Source organism: Dermacentor variabilis, chromosome 7 (assembly GCF_050947875.1).
Source record: "Dermacentor variabilis isolate Ectoservices chromosome 7, ASM5094787v1, whole genome shotgun sequence".
NCBI classification, from domain to species: Eukaryota; Metazoa; Arthropoda; class Arachnida; order Ixodida; family Ixodidae; genus Dermacentor; species Dermacentor variabilis.
This window is the reverse complement of record NC_134574.1, coordinates 118,188,467-118,212,785: the sequence shown is the minus strand read 5'-3', so window position 1 is coordinate 118,212,785 and position 24,319 is coordinate 118,188,467. Positions and strand designations below refer to the sequence as shown.

Genomic DNA, 24,319 nt, shown 5'->3' with positions numbered 1-24,319 from the left:
TAAAGGGAGAGACTTCAAAGAAAATGCGTGCTGTCGCCTGACGTCTCCAACTGTGGTTCCTAAGTCGAGGCGACAAGCGCGAGAAAGCGGGGAGAAAAAAAGAGAAAAAAATGCAAAAGAAACAAGAAAAAGCCCTAGAGGGCAAAAAATTAAAAAGAAGCGAGAAAAGTAAACGAAGGGCACAGGGGGTATTGGGAGAGTCAGAGGCTAGGGGAGTATTCGGGGGTGTCGCTGGCAGCATGATTTTGCGACATTAGAAGAGCCGGTTTTGTTTGGTCTTCTTTGTTATATATATATATATATATATATATTATGTGTGGCCAAAACCGTGTGTTTGGAGCTCTTCACGGTGTCAGAGACCAACAACACCATCGCTGGGGCTGACCGTAAGAGCAAACGCTACAGAGGAATGGAACCGAGGTCACCTTTTGCTGCGGCGTGAAGCACCGCCTCATCTTAAGCGCTGTCTCATCGCCTTCAGCCATGCAGCCGGACGACAAAAGCCCATTGTGCCCAGTAGACACGTGGCGTGCCGCAGCAGGATAATTGGGCACATTATATCATGAGCCACGCCGACAGTGCCGACGCATTTACAGTCTCTTTCGCATTTACTTACAAAGCACTTGCCATCTCTAAATGTCATTTGTGCGACGATTATGCTACTATGTAAACAGTCAGGTACCAGAAAAGCCTGACTTTTGAAGTGAGCGCCGGCTACTTTATGCAAATTATCATGTGAATTTCCTTACTCTATATTTTCGTCTCTCTCTGTGTGTGTGTGTGTGTGTGTGTGTGTGTGTGTGTGTGTGTGTGTGTGTGTGCGCGTGCGTGCGTGCGTGCGCGCGCGCGCGCGTGTGTGTGTGTGTGTGTCTGTGTGTGTGTGTGTGTGTGTGTGTGTGTGTGTGTGTGTGCGCGCGTGCGCGCGCGCGCGCGTGTGTGTGTGTGTGTGTGTGTGTGTGTGTGTGTGTGTGTGTGTGTGTGTGTGTGTGTGTGTGTGTGTGTGTGTGTGTGTGTGCGTGTGTGTGCGTGTGTGTGTGTGTGTGTGTGTGTGTGTGCGCGTGTGTGTGCGTGTGTGTGTGTGTGTGATGGCGGGAAGCTGCACGTTAGTTCTTTGCTTGTGTGAGCACAGAATGCGAAACAAAAATGACGCGGTATATCACCCTCACTTTGCCTCACATATTTTATTACAAAGGACATCACATATTAAGTTTCTTTATTTTATGTCAGCTAGAAAAATTACCACCGCCGGAAAAAATGAATCATAGTGAAAAAAATATTCTGCGTTAGGGCAGGTAATTAGCATGACATGTCCCTTTGCGCCGGTGTTACGAATTCCTCCTTCGGGTGACAAACACTCATGTTCACAAAGAGAAATTTCACTAACTGCGAACACTGTACCTGAATTAATTAGATACATCTCGGTACTCTAGCTGGTAGCTATTTGGGAATCTGAACATGTTTTCTTTTACTAAATTACTGCGTATTAGGATTTCGGTGTACTGTCGATCGTACGCCCATACAGTTCGGTACATTATATTATATTGCTTTTTACATGCTCCTACATCTTAAAAAAATAATTGCTTATGTAAAACAGATTTTGTACGCATCCTTGCCATTAGTCGTAATGAGGTGGTAGTATCCCCAGAAGAAATGCTGTACATCTCTTAATACGATTACTGCATAACGTTATCAAACGCATCATTTTACACTGAATCTATTGTTATGAAAAATGATATCGCCTGACACCTTCAATAAATTGCGTGCGTATCAACGGCGCAGCCCGCCCAATGACTTGAGCGAGTTTCTGAAGTCATAGCGACGAAGCGAAAACCTTAAGGAAGTGTATCTTTCGATTCCGAATTGAATATTTTTGATCACATGAATAAGCGAATATGAAATTAAGTTATGGGGTTTTACGTGCCAAAACCACTTTGTGATTATGAGGCACGCCGTTGTGGGGACCTCCGGAAATTTGGACCACCAGGAGTTTTTTAACGTGCACCTAAAGGTAAGTAGACGGGTGTGTTCGCATTTCACCCCCATTGAAATGCGGCCGCCGTGGCCGGAGTCGATCCCGCGACCTCGTGCTTAGCAGCCCAACACCACAGCTACTAAGCAACCGCGGCGGGTGGACATGAGAATATGGGACACGAGCACTATAGAATAAAAAATAGAGTAATGCATACTTCTAACAATTAGTACTTATAATTCCGTCTATAGCGTGCACAAAATCAAAGCGTTGTTCTGACGGGACGAACTTAGTTGGAAAAAGTTGGCGACAATCGTACTGGCCGCTCTTTATATACCATGATTCGTAATAACAGTTTTAACGAAAGTAATCCAGGGCCAACATTTATTAATTGCGGAATCGCAAACTATTCCTAGATATCGCAGGCAGCTTTATTTCTTTTTGTTTTTTTCTTTGTGTACTTTCGCGTGTCCCACATTGCTATGATGCCTAATTAGCCATATATATATATATATATATGTAAATTATTATTAATGAAGCTAACTCCTATGACGACTTATGCTTAGGCTACCCAATTGAAAGTATATCAAAGCACGCTCACTGCAAAAAAAATGGTATCTTTCCTGTATTAATACGCCTTATAAGTCAGAACCGGCCGCTGTCTTACTGCACAGGTAAATCCCTTGACGCGCACTAATGACGCCCTTGAACAGTGAAAGACTAATGCAAGTGCATACTTGTCGGAATTTTAATGTTCATCGAGATCCATCCGTGTTGCTGTACAGTGCGCTATTCCGCAATTGCGTCTTCTGGAATGGCGCCCACACCGGCAGCCTTGGAGACGGGTAATTATAGTGTGCGTCGTGTTCCCCAGAAAGACAACTAAATTGTGGCAACAGCTCCGAGTGCATTGTCCTTGTTGGGCTCTACACGCTTCTTCTGTTTTGGTGCTTTAGAAGAATGTCCAATTACAAAAAAGAATGAAAGGTCTTTTTTTATACTATGGTTTGTTTGTTGCTTCGGCACGTGTGCATAGAATGAGGTGGCTGAAAGCCCGTGTTCCCTCCGAAATAGTGGGTTGGACACTGGGGCCTTATCAAGGCGTATATAAAGCAGCGCAATGGCAGAAACTGGTATTCGCAGCGAGCCAGCTGGTTTAAGAAAGGGCGCGGCTCTTAAGAACGCGCCGGGCGCAAATAACGCAGGAGTCGCAGCCAGGTGAGTTGCATACTTCACGAGACGTGGCCTTCTGCCTATCAAGTCTAAGTGTATGCAGCGCGGAGGCTGTGCCTTCGAATGATATATGTCATTACGTTACTCTCTTTAAAGGGTCGAAGACAGGAGGAGGTTCTCACTTGTGTGCGCCTGCGTACTGCGCGATATTTAAGATATGTTTGTTCCGTAACGCCTAGATTGAGCATGAGGAACGACTGTGCGTGGTGTTATGGCGGCGTTTTGTCTGAACGGTCTCTCGCGGAAAATGGAGAGAAAATTACATTGCCCGATTGCTCACTTTTAATCACAATCTTCTTTCTAAATCATTCACTGTTCTCTTGTAAGAATTGATAGATGTTGTCAGTTGAGACCGCTGCAACCGCAGCTCCAAATTGTTTTTAGTGTACTTCCGAGTGCATTCATTTTATTTCGGTAGAGGCCGGAATAGCCGAGACAGCACCATTCAATGCCAATGGTTCTATCTTCAACATTTCATGCTACCAACGTCAACAAGCTTGATTAGTGCTCATCTCACCCGTTTTGCATGCAATAAAAAGCTCTCGTGAGCCAAACTGATGCCGGACGAAGCGTGCCCAAAATGACACTGAACCTTCCAATAATTTTTTTTTCGCGTTCACTTAGCTTACCCGCAAGAATGACTATATTCCCTGAATTTTTTCGATGGGTTCTATCTACTTATAATCACCGACCGTTCACAGTGACGTGGTGCGCCGCTTGGTCACTGATCACGCTCTCGAAACAGGAGCGTTCGATTAGAAAAATTTCCGAACGGAAAATGAAATGAACATTTTGGAAAAATTACTACCCAATATTGAATAGAATGTGGGATATGTTATCATTTCTTCGCAAAGTAAAGTAAAAATTTGGTGACGAAGCCTATTTATTAAAATTAACTTTTTACGCTGCTTTAGTCTGTCACGTAATGCCACTCGCAAATGCATGCCGGTTCAACTAAGAACGTTGTGCGTGAGAAGCGACTGCTTTGTCATCTGGCCTGCCATCTTATTTACAGTAATCAAAGAAGGCACGCGATCATGTGCACGAGAAGTGCTGTGTTTGTTAACTGAGAGAATTGTATCGCTAAAGCAACGCACACTTTGTTAAACAGATGGAAATATCTTGATACTAGCACAATAATCAACCGTATTGCCTAATTCGATACAACAAATCGGTACATGTAGGCTAGCTTCAAGTGGGCATTTTTTGAAAAATATTGAGCACAAGTTATGTGCCCCATGCGCTTGGCCAAAAATTCGGGTGTCTGTTGCAGCAGAATAGTTCCGAACACTTGCATTCATTGCTCATCCTTGGGGCTCCCATATGTCTTATCATACATTGTGTTTGAACGCAAACAAGTATTCGCTAATTTAAATTGGCGGATTCTACAATCAAGTACAAATAGAACTGAGAGTTCCATAAAATTAGTATTCAATATTTCAGATATGCGAATGCCTCTCTGTAAAATTGGAGTAGAATTGTTACAGTAGAAGTAGTACTAGAATTGGAGTAGAATTGTTACAGTAAACCTGCCCAGTAGACGCCACAAAACGCTAGCTTTCACTTACATTCGCCGTCACATACTGCGTATTTTGTGCTGTGCCTAAATATTCTGCGCGAAACTCTCACAAATGCAACACATTGCCGCTTTCTAAAGCTTGGCCACGCCAATATGCAGGGGTCTCTTTCTGTCAACCGTATCTAGTTGACGCCAACCGCCTCGACGACGTTTAAGTTTTTTGCGTACTCACAAAGGCATTTCCTACTGAAAAGGGTCACTTTAAACGCGGAAACGTGCTCGCAGAACGGTGCAGCATCCATGGCAGCTCCACGTTATACAGCGGTGCTTGCAGCCCTGACAGTCCTGTATCTTGGAAAGTCAACAGGTGAGTTTAAACCATTGATGTTGCGCGAACGACAGTAAACTTCGTTACGTGCTTTACCTCGTGTGCATTACAAGAATTTTTTGGTTGGTTGGCTTCTCTCATTTGCCCTTTCTGCCCTTATTCTTCTGCCACGGTAGAAAGAATAGCTAACCAAGCGCGGTATAACGTAAAGCTATTCCAAAACGTTTCTATTCCCACTCTGCAATCAGCCCTGCACGATTGCTTAAAAAATTCTGGGGCCACCCCTCCCCCTCCCTCCTCGCCCGTCTGTCAGGCAACGTCACGAAAACCGCGTCGCCATGTGATATTACGTGTACACACTGGTTATGCACGAATAGACGGAACAAGAGAAACAATTATTTCAGATTTGACGCCTTTTGCCATTATACCTCCGCTATTTGGCTCAAGTCGTCGCAAGAGCGCGAAAACACGCCGCATCAAAGTGACGTGTGCGCTTTAAAAATATGCCCAACAAAACTGCTATTTTTTTTCGAAATTGCCGTAGACTGTCCTGTCCTGAAAGGAGTAGAAGGTGGGTGCCATCCGATCGCTTCAGCACTGGCTACTAGAACCTGCCGGGGAGCATGGATTTATTTCAGTAAAATTAAATATTTTGTAAGGCAGTATAACGTTATCGAACTCTTTCGGTACGCATACATCATCACTCCGCCCACTCTTCGTTGCTGAGGGCCAATTTTAGCGGCATTATTAGCCTTGCGTTGCACGCAACCCCGATTTTCGACCATCCACAGTAAGCTAAGTAAGGGGAACCGGTCCAATCGCAGACGCCGGCACCATCTCCCTCATCCGGTTATCGATTTTCGCCGCGTTGACTCGGCCCATCGAAGCCATCTCCACTTGAGATGGCTTCTCCTTGCCTCTCGTCAGCCTCTCGTCGCCTCTCATCAGATAATAAAAACCGCTCCACGTCGGCAATGCTGTCACAACGCTGCCAATCATCATCCGATGCTTGCATCGGTGGTTACGTAAATTTGACGTCAGGAGATTGGAATAAAAACAGGTTGGAATAGTTTTGCGTTATAGGACCCCAAAAATGTTTCTATAAACGGCCCCTTTATTTCTTTACCACCTTTGGCCTGATATTGAGAGTAAAGATACATGGAAACTAAACCTCATGTTTCAACTAGGAGTATTTGTGAGAGGTACAAGGCTCGTATGTTGTTCAATGAAGTTATTAATCGACGTTCATTTATTTCGATCTGACTGTCAACAGAATTTACTCACTGGAACAAACTCTTTCAATCGCATCAAGATCAAAATGGCCCTTTTTTTTCAGAAGCTGCGTGTGAAAGAGGTGCCAACGTCTTCGAGGCAGTTAACGAGTTAGTCAAGAAGCTACCTGCCGAACATTCTGAAACCCTGAATCGCGAGTCAGACTGGGTTCCCGGAGTAACGCTGACAACCATGACACTCACGGGCCTTGAGCAATGCGAAATTTTGGGACCCGTTCAGTCGTACTGCAAAGGAAATGACGACATGACACTGGTATTTATGTTTTCTTACCTGTTGTCACGGCTGTGAGCTGTACTCTATATGTCATCGTTCCAGAGGTTAATACTCTTGCCGAGAAGCCCAATATGTGCACTTCCGTTTGTTTATGCTCATATATTCTTCTTTCAATGGACTGAGCCATTCAAGTGTCCAGCTATGTTGAAGCGAAGGCCGTAATAGAACTTCTGATGTTTCTCGTGCGAAATCTACGAGTGAATAGAAGGCGCGTCGTAGTGTTGAACTTCAGAATAATTTTCACCTTCATAGAGTTCATAAATGAGTCCTAAAATCTACGTACACGAGCGTTCCTTCATTTCACCCCACTCGAAATGCTGCCGCTGCGGCCGGCAATGGAACCAACCATCTCGTGCTTAACAGCGCAACATGATAGCCCTTAAGTCGCTATGGTGGGTAGGAGGCCATATTTCATGAAACTTCCTTCATGTGCTACCTGACTTGAGCGCAACGCGCAAAATACTCTGAACACGGCCATATTTCCACAAATCAGCACAAATTCCCCATTTTTCTTTTAGTTTTGTTGCGTTTTTTTTTTTCAGATGTATTTTAAGGCATAACTTGGAATCGGATAGCGCAAGACAGGGGTAATGTGAGATAGATGGTATAGGCCTTCTTGGTACAGTGAATTCAAACATAGGCGGATTACGAAGGTTATGTTTTGTTATAGCAAGGTATGAATCACAGTATACTTAAGTCTGAAACGTTCTGCCGGATATTTTGCGAGAGTGGTCTTTAGAACCTGACCATACATTGCTTAGTAGAACATCCATACGGGTGGCTTGATGTTTACCAATTCGTCTGACATCATGCACACCATAAGAAAAATACAGACCCAGTTCCTTAGTCGAGTGCATATAGAGTTCTGGTACTCGAAATGCCTAACCCGCACAATGAATTCTTGCAGTTTGAGCTACATTGCACGCCACTCACAAACACCATCAACTGGAGTATGTGCAACGGCCGCAATGGGACTCTGGTGTCAACCATTGGCTACGCCAGGATGAGCTTGGAGTTTTTTACTGAACACGTGGAGAACAGCACAGACGTCAAGCTTGTGTCAGCCGGAACAGTGGCGCCCTCTGAGCTGACCGGCGTTTCGCTGACCTTGACGGGCAGCAGCAATTTTCTTAACGGCGCCGCTTCCATATTGGTTGCGTCTTTCTCGGAGACAGTTCGAGAAATATGGCTAAAAACCCTTCCCGGAATGGTTCTGGACGTACTTCACGACATCAAGCGCAAACGTCAGAGCTCGTGAATTCATATATGGTGAATAAATGAATGCTCAAACAGCTATTATGCCGTGTCATTCACATTTCCGCAATTCGCTAGAGAGCACTTGTGGAGTACCAATTACGCCTAAGGAAGGAGTGTATGGCCAAGAAAAAACGGAAATGCCTCAATATATATAGAGCGCTAAGCTAAGTATGAATAGGAAAAAAGGCGCATAGCGCTAACGCCACACTGCCCTCACCGATAACGAACTAGATTACTTCAACATCAGACATGCCTTTGATTACAAAGTAGAAGAAAGACTGCTCTCACGTGATATAGTTTGGTGGCAATATCACCTCCATAGGTTTCATTTCTGTAATTCCTTCTCCCTTAATGCGTCATCTCTGTGATTACAACCGGTTCGAACTGAGCGCTGTCCGTGTGGTTCCTTTTTTCTTGTCTCGTAAATTCATAACTATGCGTTTTAAGCATATGCAGAATCACCACTAATAAACCCAAACAATTATCTTAAGTACTGAAAATGTTTTACATTTACGCACAAAACACGTGATTACGTGTTTTTTTCTTATTTTGCAAGCAAATACCACAATGAAACAAATAAATTTGCCGTGAGCTTTTAGCCATAATATCCTTTTCACACATTAACCTCCAAAAACCCTATTATTTTCATAAACGGCACCATCCGACTAGAATATAATTCGGCAGAATCTCACAATAACTGTCGCAGGTAATGCGTTCGGTTTAGCATTCAATCAAAATAGTGACGCAGCACATTGCCACCGTCCAGACGAGCTAGATATATATATATATATATATATATATATATATATATATATATATATATATATATATATATATCTGTGTGTATATATATATGCGGTGCGTATACTGAAGCGTCATTCCTCTTTTGCGTTTCCCTAGGAACACCCAGAGGCATCTACCACCCTCACCCCGAAGCCTTTGCGTGGATTGTGAAATTCATGGCGCGCCGGTCTGTGCGAACGCTGACAAACGTTTCATGCGGCAACCGGGCTTCTACATCGCACTCCTTTGTACACACGCCGCGCCATCTAGTGACGCTGCCCAGAAGTGCCCGCGTGGCCACCGAGAGGAGAAGCGTGGACCGCCATAGCATGCGAACGCCGAGAATTGTTGCCTCTCTTGTCCCAAGCCGACTGGCACATGCTCAGTGACACAAGTGGGCGAGAGGTTCATCGAAGAGCGGCACGTACCCAGTGCATATGTGGAACACCCTCCTGATGTGTCAGGTTGCTGTCCGAATCTTTGTTACATGACTGCGATTCCACTAAGCATTAGGGACATTTAAGCGATCTTTTTCGCTATTGTAGGGTGGCACATTCCCTGTGGCTCATACTTACAGCGAATTGGTCGAATCGCCCCGGCGCGATGATTGAATGAAAGGGCACGCATATATATATATATATATATATATATATATATATATATATATATATATATATATATATACTAACATAGCTATAAGGCTGGCTCCCGGTAAGTGCGTAAGGTACCCTAAGTATGCGAACGCCTTAAAATAAACAATGGCGCAACTATTCCGGGTCTCGAGCGAATCGATTATGTTCATTTATGAATGCGATTTACGTTGCTAAATTAGTGCAATGTTATGAATCCATTAACTGTATTTGTTTATTTCGCAACAAGAGATCATATTGCAGTTATGTATGTGCAACGTACTAATATAGGCAGTTATTTATATGGGAATAAAAGTTTTGCTTTACAGTAAGTTTCACTTGTTCAGCACCTGGATGGCTTAAGTTACTGGTGCCTCTGATCTGTGCTCATGTTCGTTTGAAATAGTCCACGTGATCGTGTCAAGGCATTTCGGCTTAAGAATGTTACACCCACGCTTTAAAATTGGTCGATAGTTCTTTTGTTTTCTTTAAATGCGAGGGTAAATGCTTAAGGGCATACAGGGGTATGATACGCGGACGAATAAGGATGATGAAATAAACGAGAAAGGTTTTTCGGATCTAATGAAGTGCAAAAGGGATCGATAATGTGGTCGTTGCGTCCACACAGTGTAATCGCTAGGAGTATGCGGTGAAAGACGGGCTGCTGCGAGGTGCCGCAGCTTCATGGCTTTCAATGCCAGGCAAACCCACAGCAGGTGGTGAGCGTCCGCTTCAGCATTGCGTCACTTGCACACTGGACACCCAGGGCGAGGATAAAACTGGTGAAAATGCGGCCACTTCTCTGCGCGCCGCGAGCTGAACGCGATATCCGCACGATTGTTTTCGGTAAGAATATAACCGCTGTTGTTCGAGTTAGGAGCCATTTGACTTGGCAGAAACAGTCCACTGCCTTCATATGGTTCAGCACAAAATTATACTACAGTTTGCGCTGTCGTCATTACTGCAGCACCAGCTCTTCTCATTTCCAAATAAAAGAGAAGTAGCACAGAAACCAAAATTATCACAATAGGGGGCGCTTATCATCGCCCAGCGCGATTAAACCGGAAGTGCGGGTATGTCAATGGGAATGACTGGACGGCGCGCACTATGCATTCAGTTATTCTTTGGCCACGCACTCTGCTGTTAGCGTTTCTTTTCATCGCGATGTTGGATGTATATGGCGTAGTGTGCAAGTAAAATGAGGTTTACAAGCCAAGAAGATGTAGGAAATGGCTGACAAAGCTTCAGAAGGGTTTTTGATGGAATGAAGTTTGAAAGTCTTAGAAAGTCTTAGAAAGCAAAGTAAGATCACCATTGCTCAAAATAAAGAAACACTTGAATGGCAAACCAATTCTGTAGATTATTGTTGCCGCGCACAACTGGGCAGACTACGAGCTCACGCGCAGGCTTTAGAAGTGAGGTGGCCGTCAGGATTTTTTTTTTATTTGCCATGTGAATATTTTTTTTTTCTATAAGCCTCGTGCGAAACATGAACGCTTATCCTTGCCACTATAGATAAACAAATTACAAAGGCTTTAGGCTGTTGTAGGCTGTAGGATGTTGGCATGTCTGTTACTGACGGGTATTTGTGCAACATCGTCTGCGACATCTCCAGCAGTGTTTTGTGGTCTGTGGGCCTTAGTTCTAAATGTGATGTGTTAATTCCGCTGCTGAAATTATTTGTGTTATTTGAAATATGACCCCGTCAGGTGTTTCAACAGGTATCATATAATCAATATAACCAGTTACCTCGATGTTGAAGAATTTGGCAAAGTTTAGCTGGCGAACAGTCACTACGACTAGGGGTGTGTGAATAGTGATTTTTTGAGACCTAATGGACTACGACTGTAATAGTGTCGGAAGCTAATCGAATTGTATTGCATATCGAGTACTTTTCGAATAATGAATAGCCGTTCCAATATTTAATATAAAAATATATTCACATCTCCGTATGGTTAAATTTATTGAGGTTATTTTGTTACATAGTAAACTATGAAGCGTTTTTTTAGTTATAGCAGCAATAGCACATTGGAATAAAACATGCAGTTTCTTCGCGCACACATGGCTCTTAAGAGAGTGGAAATGATCGCTTTACTGCGGTTAAAGTGTTTCGCTAGAATAGCAGCTTGGGCTTGTTGGTTTTCCATCCTGGTGTTAAGAGCGCGAAACGTAGACAGGACAAGAGATGAAAAGACGAAACCACAGGCGCTGAGCAGCGCCTGTGGTGTCGTCTTTTCGTCTCGTGTCCCGTCTAGGTTTGGCGCTGTTAACACCAGGCGCTAAAGTATGGCTACCTAAGCCACGTAGCCTGCACTAATACGCAACATCTAATGTTTTATATCTATACTATGGCCTGGGGGTGAAATGTTACCGTACTATGTCTACAATTTTATGTTTCTTTCGGTGTACGTAGCATTCTAACCATTCTAAAAGCTTTCAAAAAATATTCACATTCACGAGTACTGAATATTTGATTCGAAAACGGAATCGTGTAGGACACTATTGCATTTGATATTCAGATGCTTCGAATATTCGAACACTCTTAATCAAGACACGGACAACTTCAAGGCTTTAACTTAGAAGCTACCAGCTTTTACTAACACCTTTTCATTTGCACATTGGACACGTGGCAATGTTGGATATGTAATTTTGCTCAAAAATTCAACAGAATCTTGCCTTTCACAGATTCGTAATGTCACTGCGTATAGGAGACAGATATGAGCTACGATGTGTTAGCCAAGCCAAAAAGCATCTGCAGCTTTTTTTTGGTTCTGGTGTGAATATGACGCTCACAATATGACACAATAGACGGCTTCTTTCGAGGAGTCTTTCCGCTTTCAATAGTGACTGCATCAAATGTGCAATTCCGCACTTGTATAAGATTCTGCAATGCACCAGCACTCCTCTACTTATTGCTGCCCACCCATCATCTCGGTGGACGGTTCAGTGGTCGCGACGGCAACCAACAAACGCTTTCTGATGCGACTATAGAAGTGATACGAAGGGGGATAAGTCATGAGTATGCACGGCGAGTCCACGGCAAGTGTTAAATTGCTTGGTGGGAGTGCTGTTGCGTCCATCCAGGTGCTGACGTTTGGCTGGTGTTGCGTTTTCGTTCGTTTAGAAAGCGCCACGCAATAAGAACACAGGTTCACCCCCTGCAGACTCACCGCCACGTGTGACACACATATGAGACCTAGTAGCCTCTTGAGCGCTCTTTAAGCGGGCAGCAGGAATAGCCTCGAGTACTTTTTATTGCTGACATTGCTTCTCCCTTAATTTCATCATAATTGAAAGGCTTTGCCAAATATTTCACTTGCTTTTGTGAATGTGCAACGAAGCTGTCATTGCTTCTAATAATACATATTTCACATAGATTGAGCTTTCTTGTTTTTTATTTCGTCTGCTGTTTGTTACGTTTTACTTCTACTGTGACTGTATATCTGCAGGTTACGCTTCTACTTGGCACTATTTCTGTTTTGTTTTGAGATCGTTCTTGCATGTGTGTGCCATCCTGCTGTATCCTAGAGAACCTTTTTTTTTCTTCTGTCCTCCTCTACGGATGACAGGAAAAAAAATTTTCTCCATCTGCGACAGCGGCCACAAGGGATGCTTCTGCCATCCTACTTTGCCGCAACCGTTACAGCGGCAGAGGGTGGTGGGTGAAGAAGAGGGCTGTCGTTCCCGAGCAGTCCACCACACCATCCAAACGATGCCGGTCTGTCTCATTTCTTTTGTATGTTAAACATCGCAACTGCGTGTGTTCACACCCTCCAGCCTGTCATTAGGACGTCCTCAAGCTCTCGGGAGGCGGCACACGCGCCACAAACAGATAGTTGGCATTCGGCGGCGAACGCGTCCCGTAACCGCTTGCGCAAGACCAAATGCGCTTTGGATCAGGGTTTTTGTAACAGTGGTGGAAGCCTAACCACCACCGACCACCAATCACAAAAACGGGTGTAAGTGCCAAAGAAATCTATCCATTATAAAATGTAGGTATACATTAACAAGTGACGCAGCTGTAGAGCGTCTACGAATATTTTCCAGGCGGGCGGCGTACGTGACTACCCCTCATCAGGCTGTGTTGCATCGGCATGTAATACTTCAACTTGACGAGTCTTTACTGCGCTGGCGCTAGCTATGCAAGCGCTATTCTAAATCTTGCAAAATGGGAGACGGTACTCTGTAAAAGTCCTTTTCATGATATGAATCAACTCCGACTAACAGGCATAGTTGGCATGGTAAACGAACCTGCGCACTAATTCTAGCGGCTGCTTGCCAATCACGAGTCATTCTTCTTTTGCCTGGCTACTGAACATTATCTCTGTCCTCTGATTATTGGTCTTCGCCTGTATTTGTTAGCTAAGATGCTCAACCTTTTGCTGCAAGACATGTACATTACTGCTCAGCAGGATTGTGTGATCTCCTAACTGTAGATTGCCGGTATGCTCGCCGTTTACTCGCTTACCGTTTACTCGCTTACCGGTCATGACAAGGTAATCTACAAAGAATAAATATGGTTTGGAGTACATACGTTTGTAAAACCAAGTAACGACGGCTGAGTTACCCCGTTTTCATAGAAAGAAATGTGTACAGTAATTGAATTCTTCCGGTATTAATAAATGGGGCAGAAAGTGCAAGCTCCCCAGAGAAGCTTGAAAAGTTAAGAAGCGCACAACGAGCGATAGAACGAGATAAAAAGGTGGAACATAAAGATACAGGAATACAGTAGTGTGGATTACAGATTAAACTGGACTAGTCAATATTCTACTTGACATTAGGAGAAAAGTTCACCGAAACCGCCGTACTTGCTTAGTGGCTGTGGTGTTGGGCTGTTAAGCACGATCGAGGTCACTGGATCAAATCCTGGCCACGGCGGCCGCATTCCGGTGCGGGCGAAATGCGAAAACACCCGTGTACTTCTATTAAAGAGCTCGAAGTGGTCAAAATTTCCGTAGTTCTTCACTACGGCGTGCCTCATAATCAGAAAGTGGTTCTGGCACGTAAAACGTTACGATCTTTTTTTTAATGCACGACGATTATGATACTCAGTAATGCAAAACTTGAACGAAGCTCTATACGTGTTTTCATTTCGCGATATATTGAGGCATCGTGCCGATCACCGAAACCGATGGCAGAGCCACCACACGTGACGCTAAATACAGAACGGCCGCCCACTTGTCGTTTCCCTGCAATTGCAGTTCATACAACCGTAGTCTTTACCGTGAAATGCTTGCGGCGAATGCTATGCGCGAAGGCGAGCTTTCTGGTTCTTTCTTTTTCTTTCCCCTGCATTACCGGTGCCGCCGCAGCCGCGAATGCGCGGACTTGAGCGCCATCTGGACGTGCTTCAATGTGGCTTCCTCCGTTTTCCTCACCATACTTCCGCTGCACCATCCGCCCCCGCTTTGCTCCTGGCGCTGTCTTTACTTACACCGTCTTTGCTCCACCACTGCGCTCCGCGTTCGCTATTTCATCGTTCGTTGTACTCGTCCGCTCGATAAAGACGAGGGAGGACATCGCAGCGGACGCTCAACACAGGAACGGTGGTGACGCTCTAAAGAAGATGCTCGGCAGGCTGATAACAAGTACGACGTGTATTCGGTGGCACATTGTATTTACAGAGTCGCTCCCAAGAGAAGCAAAGAGTAGTAGGAGACAGCAGAGAACTAGGTGCTGTGATGAAATCAGGAAATTCGTAGGGGTTTCGCAGCGTCCGCTGGCACTAGGCAAAGTAGAGGGCATTGGACGAGACCTTCGGTCCTGCGGTGAAACATGCTATCGAGCGCGATGAACAAAATGACTCCAGTACTTTAATCTCACTTTCCGATTCAGGGCTTTTTCTTTGCGTATAAATGCAGCTGATGTTTCTAGTATTTGTCCTCAACCACTATACCAAGCGAGATATAAGTAAAAGTGAGGGGACGCGCCTTATTTACTCGCCGAAAGAAGATGTCGCTATGTTTGAAGCCGAGTTAGGGAAAGACGATGGTTGTGGCACCTTCCAAGGCAGCTATAGAAACCTTCAGTTATCCATTAAAGTTGACACTACCGACAAGAGCTTCTCGGAAGCATTAAACTTCCCACTAAAAATAACCGAATTTTATCCACTGCAGTGTACAGTACATACAAAAAAGAGCTACACCTTTCTACGTCCGCTGATGAACTCTGGGACTTTCTTCGTTTTCTTCTTGTTTCTTGATTACGAGTACTCTCGTTTTTTTTGTTTTTTTGCTTTTGTGCTTGCTCGCAGCATCGCGACGATGCTTGTTAAGAGGGGGCATTGACACGTCAACTTATTTATTTTTCACCGGTGTGTGTGTTGTTTACGTGTGTGTGTTTACACTGACACCACGGATTTGGGTGTGACGCCTTGCCGAATGTCGCAGCTAAATTAATATTCTTTGCCATAATAGCCAAATAAGAACGCGATAAGGTGACATTCTTTACTGATTCCAGGTGTCTAGCTTAGCAATACCTGCCTATCAATACGTTAAGCACTGTCGCACGTTCTTGACACAGCAGTTAGGGTGATTTCTTTCTCGTTGCGCGTGCACTTCGTGTTGCATAAAATGATCGGACAAACGTTAGAACAATGATTGCATAGATCAGCGCTTCCTTGTGTCTGCTGCGTTGTACCTGTGCGTTGTGACGCGGATAATAGGACGCAGAGACTGAGGCCTCTACGTCCTATTACCAGCGCTTTCTTTGGTAGGACTTACCGCAAGATAGAAAATTTGATGAATTCTCTCTTACAATTCAACTATTGTGCTGTAGCAGCTGACGCAATATTGAAAGGATAATAAGAACTGTTACGTTGTTGCAAGCCTCGAGACAGGTCGAGACACTCTGCCACTGTTCCTTATCAGTTATATTTCTTATCGCTATGCGACGCAGTAATAGCTTCGTGGAAAGTGTGAACCTCTCGCCTCTGTCGCAGACGGCTCGACGTTAGTGACAGTCACTTACCAAGTTGTGTCTTGGTCCCCAAGGTATGTGTTTTCAGCTCATTGACAATATATGGCGCGTACTGCAGTATCTAAGGAGTAATTTAGTATCACCGAGTAGTACTGTGGTCTTTAGGTGACAAAATTAGTGCGAAAATATTATTCGGCACCTTCAAAGCTGACAGGTTCTAATAAAGGTATATATTGAGGCTGAGATAAAGATATTTATTCTAAGTCTCTTGAGCACTTGAAGTCTTCTACGTAGTAGCGGCTGCACTATTCTCTGCGACCTATTCATTCACGATGATAATGACGTGATTTTAATAACCTATTCACGCGACCCAGTCATCTGTATTCATTGACTACACTTGCGTTCTCTCCGAAAATACTTTTTTTTTAAATATTTGCATATGGCCGTTCGTCCGCTCATCCGTCACGTAAACTGCACAACTTCACTTTGATTTCTTAAAACAATGCAAATAACTACATACGCACATTGATTGTTTCATAGTGCTCCCTTGCGGCCATTGTATTTCAAGCACATGTAAGAATATGTATAGAATACATATTCTATTTCGATAGAATGACCGTTACAGTTTTTTCAGCTTGTGAAACTTTTTTCGTATTCTTCATGCTTTACCCTCGTATGTTGGCACTTGTAGCACGCACGAACTTTATACGTTTACTTTTCAATGATATCGATAACTTGCGGTGTGTGACATGACAGTGCCTGTCATAGGCGCCCCAACTGCACTTTATAATATTTTACTTAGAAACGTGTTGGTCACGATCAAGGTTGCTTACGACTCCTTTGCCAAGATTCAAAGCATTAGTACTCTAACTCCTAATCCCAAATACTTACTCCCTTGCCAGCCTACCGAAGGCTACTTTAGTTTATTGTGCTTTAAAATTCATGGCCTAACTTTCGTGGCTAAGAAAACAATCATCTGTATTAAGTCGTCTACACCGGTCCTCTGCAAGGGACAATCGTCTGCTATTTATACGTTCTTGAGCTGCTTCCTGCTGGTCTCTTTTGTATTTTATTCGAAATCCCGCATCTCTAGTACCTCTCGTAAGAATGACTTCAATAGCGTTGTAGTGACTTCGGCTGCTTTGCTCTCATTTTTAATATGCACGTTACCGCATTTCTTGCGAAGAATTGCGGTAACTGTGCGCTTTCTGTGGATACTTGCCAAAATATTCATGCGTAATTTCTTTACAATATCTATGACAGCTGCTACTGAAACCAAATTTGTTTCGTGGTTATGAAGCAAATATCTACAGCTTATCACATTCGGCCGACTGCCGAAATGTTATTCAATTTCTTTTTATTCATTTTGTAATGAATCCCTACAACCCTAAAGCTCTCTTGGCACGTGTAGTCATGTACATGAATAAATAAATAAATAAACATATAAATAATTATACAAACAAACAAATTTAAATGGACCACCTAAGCTTCCTTAAATATAACCTAAAATTTCACAGTACCAAAATGTGATATTATGTACGTTTTTAAATGACTACACGCACCCATTTTCTGCCATCGCATGACTGCATGCCTATTATTTGGGCTTTGAATTTGCCCGTGACCACAGTATAGTGTTTTATGACACCTCACGATCCCACTTCAACGTTATAATTCTACCCGCCGTGGTTGCTCAGTGGCTATGGTGTTGGGCTGCTGAGCACGAGGTCGCGGGATAGAATCCCGGCTACGGCGGCGGCATTTCGATGGGGGCGAAATGCGAAAACACCCGTATGTTTAGATTTAGGTGCACGTTAAAGAGCCCCAGGTGGTCGAAATTTCCGGAGTCTCCACTACTGCGTGTCTCATAATCAGAAAGTGGTTTTGGCACGTAAAACCCCATAATTTTTTAAAATGTTGTCATTCTGAAACAGCATGAACTTTCACACGGCAGGGATGTGGGCGATGTGTCTTGTTGGCATTAAACCATCCAGTGCACAGAATGCGCGTGCTTCTGTGGTAGCCATTAGTGAAACACTTGTTTTACTATTCTGCGTACATTGGCTACTCAAATTGTACCATATTGGAGCATCTCCATCAACCGTTACTTCATCACCTGCTTTTCCGTTTCTGGCATTGAGGCGTGTGGTATAGGAGAGAAAAGAGAGATAGAAAAAATAAATGAGATGTGAAAGGCAGGGAAGTTAACCAGAAGATGGGCATCGAATTTGCTACCCTGTACTGAGGAAAAAGTAAGAGGAGACAGAAAGTTAAAAAAAAACACACGCAGCTTTCTGGCTTAGGCATTGCTAGAGGCTGTGAATTCGATCCCCACCGCGGCAGCCGTATTTCGACGAGGGCGAAATAAAAGAGTGATCTTGTACTTAGATTTAGGTGCAGGTTATTGAACTCCAAGGGTGTAAAAATAAATATGGAGTCTGCCGCTACGTCGTGCCTCATGATCCGAGTGTAGTTTGGACACATATCGCCCCATAATCAATTAACGTTTAACACCACTGTCAGGATGAAAGGTGGCGTGCGAGACAGTGATAATGCAAGCCTTCTCGGAGGTTTTCAACAATGGCACGCAAGAACGCAGCAAGCAAACGCGTCCTTCTCTGGGTGGCGCAAACAGCAATCTTGCACGCAGCGTAAGGTTTAACATCAACTCGCCACTCTCGTATTCTACTAAACGCTTAAGACATTAAACATTCGCCGTCAACACTCCCGCTAATTACTGTTGCTCAAAGCAAACAGCACAGAAAGCTTCGCTTACATAGATTGCCACCGCGCTTGTGATCGGCATCTTTCTTTATTAACATTACACAGAATGGGACTAAAGACAACTTAGACTAGCAGAACACACAGTGTTCATGAACGTTTGGTGAAATGCAAAGCGAAATTATATATGACAACCGATCCAGAGCATCACTAGGACTCTGGTATATCTCCTGCATGTAAATAATCAGCTTCTAAGAAAGGCGCTTCGTTGTCACCAGAATTCTGGAGTTACTATCGAACATTATTCGCTGCACGGACTATGCAGGCCAAGAATTAGAAAGAGTTCATCTGAGCAATCTTTTCTCCTTTTAAATCAAGCTGCCTCAAACTAACCCAGTTAAATTTCGCAATCTCTAATGAAATTTTTGTAAACAATAATAAGAAGACAGAATACTTCCATAACCTTGAAGAACCCCAGACCGATTTACACCGATGCTGTTTCGCGCAATTCCGATGGAAATTTTATTTCCCTGAATTTAAGCCACGCACTTTAATAATGGCTGCATTTGGCTCTCCTCTTTAAAGCGTCGCCCACACATTAGTGCTTTCTAACACTTCTTTAAAAGAATATTTAGCAAATACAATTCCTTCACCACGGTCATTTACCTTCTCATGCGGAGAGGCCATGTTTTTTGCCATATATCTGCAATATTTGATACCCAGAGCTCTTATTGTTCCTCGAGTACAGCTATCGACCTCGTTCACCGCTCTTACGACACGCTTTTAGCTTTCTTGAACCATTGTATAAACTCTGAACTGCGAAACCCGTAGTTGATTACTAGTCTTTGGCATTGGACTACTGATCCCTTAGGACACGACCTCGATTTTAACGAGATATAACAACAACAACAACAATGTCTTTATTCTTAAAAACAAGTGGTACAAAGTGCCAGGACATTAGGAAAAAAGTTGCTACAAAAGCAACTTCACTGGTCCTAATAACCAGAAATGACTTGTTGCACCTCGTGAAAATAGGACGATACCAATAATTCAGGAATTCCTTTCAACAACAACAACAACAATAATAATAATAGCGTTCTGTAAGGACGCATGCTTGCTTTGTTCGTTCCCTTTTTTATTGCAAAACTTCACTTCTGTCGCTGTGAAACGTGTAAGAACGTGTCTTCATAATCATCATCTCATCATCAGCCTATTCATGTCCACTGCAGGACGAAGGCTTCTCCCTGCAATCTACAATTACCTCTGTCCTGCACCAACCGATTCCAACCAGCGCCCGCGAATTTCTTAATTTCATCACCCCACCTAGTCTTCTGCCGTCCTCGAATGCGTTTCATTCTGTTTGCACTCGTTCAGTAACTGTTCTCGTCCACCGGTTATCTAACCTGCGCATTACCTGACCTGCCCAGCTGCATTATTTTCTCTTAATGTTAATTAGACTATCGTCTATACCCGTTTGCTGTCTGATCCAAACCGTTCTCTTTCTGTCTCTTAACGGTATGCCCCCCATTCTTCGCTCGATCGCTCGTTGAGCGGTGATTTATTTTCAAACTTCCTTGTCAGTCTCCACGTTTCTGCCCGATATGTCAGCACCGGTAAAATGCACTTAGTATTATACAACTTCCTTTTCAATTATAATGGTAAGCTTCCAGTCAGGAGCTGACAATGTCTTCCGTTCGGCGCTCCAATGCTTTTTACTCTTCTGCGAATTTTCTACTGATGGTCAAGGTTCCCTGTGATTAATTGACCTAAGTAAACGTACTCCTGCACAGACTCTACAGGCTGACTGGCGGTCTTGAACGCCTGTGCCCTTACCTGGCTCTTCTTGATTATCTGTGTCTTCTGCATATTAATATTCAACCTCACTCTTAGAGTCTGACTGTTAAGGCCCTCAATCATTTGTTGTATATCGTCTCCAGTGTTGATAAACCGAACAATGTCATCTGCAACGCGAACGTTGCTGAGATATTCGCCGTCGATCCTTACTCTTAAGCCTCCCAATTTATTAACTTGAATACTTCATCCAAGCACGCAGTTGCAGAGATTGTCTCCTTTTTTGACCCCTTTCTTTATAGGTACCTTCCTATTTTTCTTGTGTAGAATTAAGGCAGCTGTGGAATCTACAGCTGCCTTAATTGCTAAGCTGCCTACAGCTAATACAGGCCACTTACATTGACGTAAGTGGCCTGTACTCCTTCATTACGTAATGCCTTTATGACTGCTGGTATCTCTAGTCAATTAAATGCATTTTCATAATCTATGAAAGCCATATAGAGAGGCTGATTGTACTCTGCAGATTTCTCGATTGCCTGATTGATGACATGGATGTAGTAAATTGCAGAGTGCCCCTTCCTGAAACTTGCCTGTTCCCTCGTTTGACTAAAGTGCATTGTTGCCTTATGCTATTGGAGACTATCTTGGTGAATATTTTATATAATACTGGGGCTGAGTTAATGGGCCTATAACTTCTCAATTATTTAACGTCTCCCTTTTTGGATTAGTATAATGTTTGCGTTTTTCCAGTTTTTTGGGCTCTTGCAGTCGATAGACACTTCGTATAAAGAGCCGCCAGTTTTTCAAGCAGTATGTCTCCTTGCTTTTATTAAATCGACTGTTATCACATCATCCCCTGCAGCTCTTCCTCGTTTCATGTCCGGCAAGGCCTTTCTGACCTCATCGCTAGTTATAAGAGAAGTTTTCGCATCCTGTTCATTGCTGCTTCTAATGGAGGTATCCCGACCCCTCTTGGTATTGTACAAGTCAGTATAGAATTATTGCGCTGCCTTTAAAATATCTTCAAGATTGCTGGTGATATTACCATGCTTATCTTTCAATGCATACATCTTAGATTGTGCGATGCCAAGTTTCATTCTCACTGATTTCAGGCTGCGTCCATTTTTTACTGCTTCTTCAGTGTTTGTCACATAATAATTTCGTATATCCCTTATTTTCGCCTTGCTGACCAGTTTTGACAGTTAGGCGAATTCTATCTTATCTCTTAAGTTGACCATTTCCATCGTTCGTCGCTTCTTTATTGGGTCCTTTGTTACTTGGGAAAGCCTGCCTACTGGTTGCCTTGGTGCCTTGCATCCCACTTCAACTGCTGTCTCTGCATCTAGCCTAGTAACGGTTTTATTCATTACCTATATGTAACTTCATCCCTCTGTTCTAAGCCTTCATATTTGTTTGTAAGTGGCAAGAAGAATTGGCCTAGTGTTTTCTTTTTTGCGTCTGATCTGCTGTTTGTTGTTGACAAATTTCACTCTTTCTCTCCTTAAATTGAGGTGAATCTCTGCCCTCACCAACCTGTGGTCAGTGCCCTTTACCCTATGTTACACTTCAACATCCTGCACTATACTGGGTTCGGCATAAAGCATGAAACCAATTTCATTTCTTGTTTTACCATTAGAGCTTCTCCAGCTCGACTTTTTGTTACAAAACTTATTAAATAAGCAGTTCATTATTCGCAGCTTATTTCTTTCCTCAAATTCTACCAACATCTATACTAGAGTGTTCCTAACCTGCCGGCTTTTCCTTCACTTTTGTATTGAAGTCGCTCATGACTGCAGTATACTGAGTTCGCACTTTCGCATCGCTAATTCAACATCTTTATAGAACTGTTCTATTTCTTTGTCTTCATGACTGGATGTTGGAGCGTAGGTTTGTATTCCCTTTATTCTATACCTCTTATTCAGCCTTATTATGACTACTGCTGCCCTTTCATTATTGCTGTGTAATTCGTAAGTGTTGCCCGCTAAGTCCTTATGGATTAGGAATCCTAATTTAAACTGCTCCTTATCTGGTAGTCCTCTATAGCAGGGGACGTGGCCCTTTGTCAGCACTGTATACGCCTCACCAGTCCTTCTAATTTCATTAAGCCGAATGATATCCCAAACAATACCTGATAGTTTCTCAAAGAGCCCTGCTAGGCTAGCTTCATTCGAGAGTGTTCGAGTGTTAAACGTTGCAAGGGTCAGTTTCCATTGGCGGCCTGTCCAGGTGCAGAGATTCTTAGCACCCTCTGCTGCATTAAAGGTCTGACTGCCGCCTAGAGCAGGTGCTCCGCCAGTGCTGAGGACTGAGGGTCATTGGTTAATCGAATGAGTCATCTGGGAGGGAGTGACCGAATAATGCACAAGGGAGGCCAATTCATGTTCTGGTGAGGGCGTGTCTTGTTGAAACTAAGGGGGGTCTTCCGAATTTCGTTGTACCTGTATTAGTATAGCCGCACTTGCTCTCGGCGTTTTGGCCGGAGTCAGGCGACACTCCAAGCGTGGAGATTTAGTGTACTGGGGGAGATGAATAAACTAATAGGTACTCTAAATTAAATGTAATAAAGAATCATAATAAAGCTCATATCAAGGCTCAAATGGTACAGTGTCAACAAGAATACACCTAATACATCACCCTTGTGATCTGGCGCTATCGTAAGACACTGGAATATTCAGCAACTTATAATCCTTGCCATTTCTAGTTGCATAAGTTGAATTTTTTCACTCTTTGAGTCTATTGTGGGCTTGCTTCGATGTGGCTTAGAGTCGCTTCACCGCAAGTTCGAGGCGACTATCTGACAGAGCTGCCCGTACAAGAGAAATTCAGCGTGACCTCGCCGCTGGGATACCTCAACGACCACCACTCAGACTTTTATATCACTGGAAGATCGGAAAGAGCTAATAAGGATGCGGGCGCGAGCTTTCCGGGCGCGAAAATGAGTTGTCCAAAACTATCGGCAATTTGGTGATGCTATAAACTGTTAGCGCATGAGGCAAATTGGCGCACCTTCTAGACAATGGGGAGGCATAGCCTGCTCTGGGAAAAGAAGGAACAGTTTTTAGATTCCGAGTGCACCGCGTATAAATTGAAGAAAATGGTTTCAGACTCCTTTAAGGGTTGTGTTGCAACTAAAATGCGACCTTTCTACGGATTGCTGCCACAATGCAGCTTCGTAATTTTGTCATTACGGAGAGTCAAAAATTTCAAGATGACCAGGACAAAGAGACAGTTTCATAGCGTCCTATGCATTACTACGCAACAAAAAGGCGTCCTTCCCGATTTCATCCTCGAAATGAAAGCGCTTGCGTTCTGCCACAAACTATAAACAGGAATATACACGGTGAGGCAGCGTGCTTTAGCTGGTTTCATTCAATTATATGTGTGCAATAAACAGGATAACGCAAACAAAAAAGCAAGTTTATTCTAAGGTGATAACACTCTGCAGCACGTGTATCAAGTTTCTTTTCTTTCTTTCCGTCTAATCTTATGTTTCTCCTCTGTCGACGCCACGGCTAATGGCCTTTTTTTATCTAGCTGGTTCTGACGTCGCTACTTCGCGAGTCCTGCAAAGATACCCGCCTAGCCGATTAGCTCTCCGTCAGAGAACT

The 24,319-nt window shown here is 43.6% G+C and overlaps 1 protein-coding gene across 1 annotated transcript; it reads left to right on the top strand.

The window, feature by feature from the left end:
• Positions 1-3,109: 3,109 nt before the first annotated feature.
• Positions 3,110-7,900, top strand: LOC142587066 (uncharacterized). Its single transcript, XM_075697954.1, has 4 exons — positions 3,110-3,187; positions 5,007-5,088; positions 6,386-6,594; positions 7,523-7,900. The coding sequence occupies exons 2-4, from the start codon at positions 5,022-5,024 to the stop codon at positions 7,871-7,873; spliced, it is 627 nt and encodes a 208-aa protein (XP_075554069.1). The 5' UTR covers positions 3,110-3,187; positions 5,007-5,021; the 3' UTR covers positions 7,874-7,900.
• The last annotated feature ends 16,419 nt before the right edge of the window (positions 7,901-24,319 follow it).

Bases quoted from the DNA above. Each gene is read 5' to 3' on its own strand.
- LOC142587066 (XM_075697954.1), top strand. From the start codon at position 5,022: ATGGCAGCTCCACGTTATACAGCGGTGCTTGCAGCCCTGACAGTCCTG. The intron at 5,089-6,385 runs GTGAGTTTAAAC...CTTTTTTTTCAG, and splicing joins GTATCTTGGAAAGTCAACAG to AAGCTGCGTGTGAAAGAGGT. The intron at 6,595-7,522 runs GTATTTATGTTT...GAATTCTTGCAG, and splicing joins GAAATGACGACATGACACTG to TTTGAGCTACATTGCACGCC.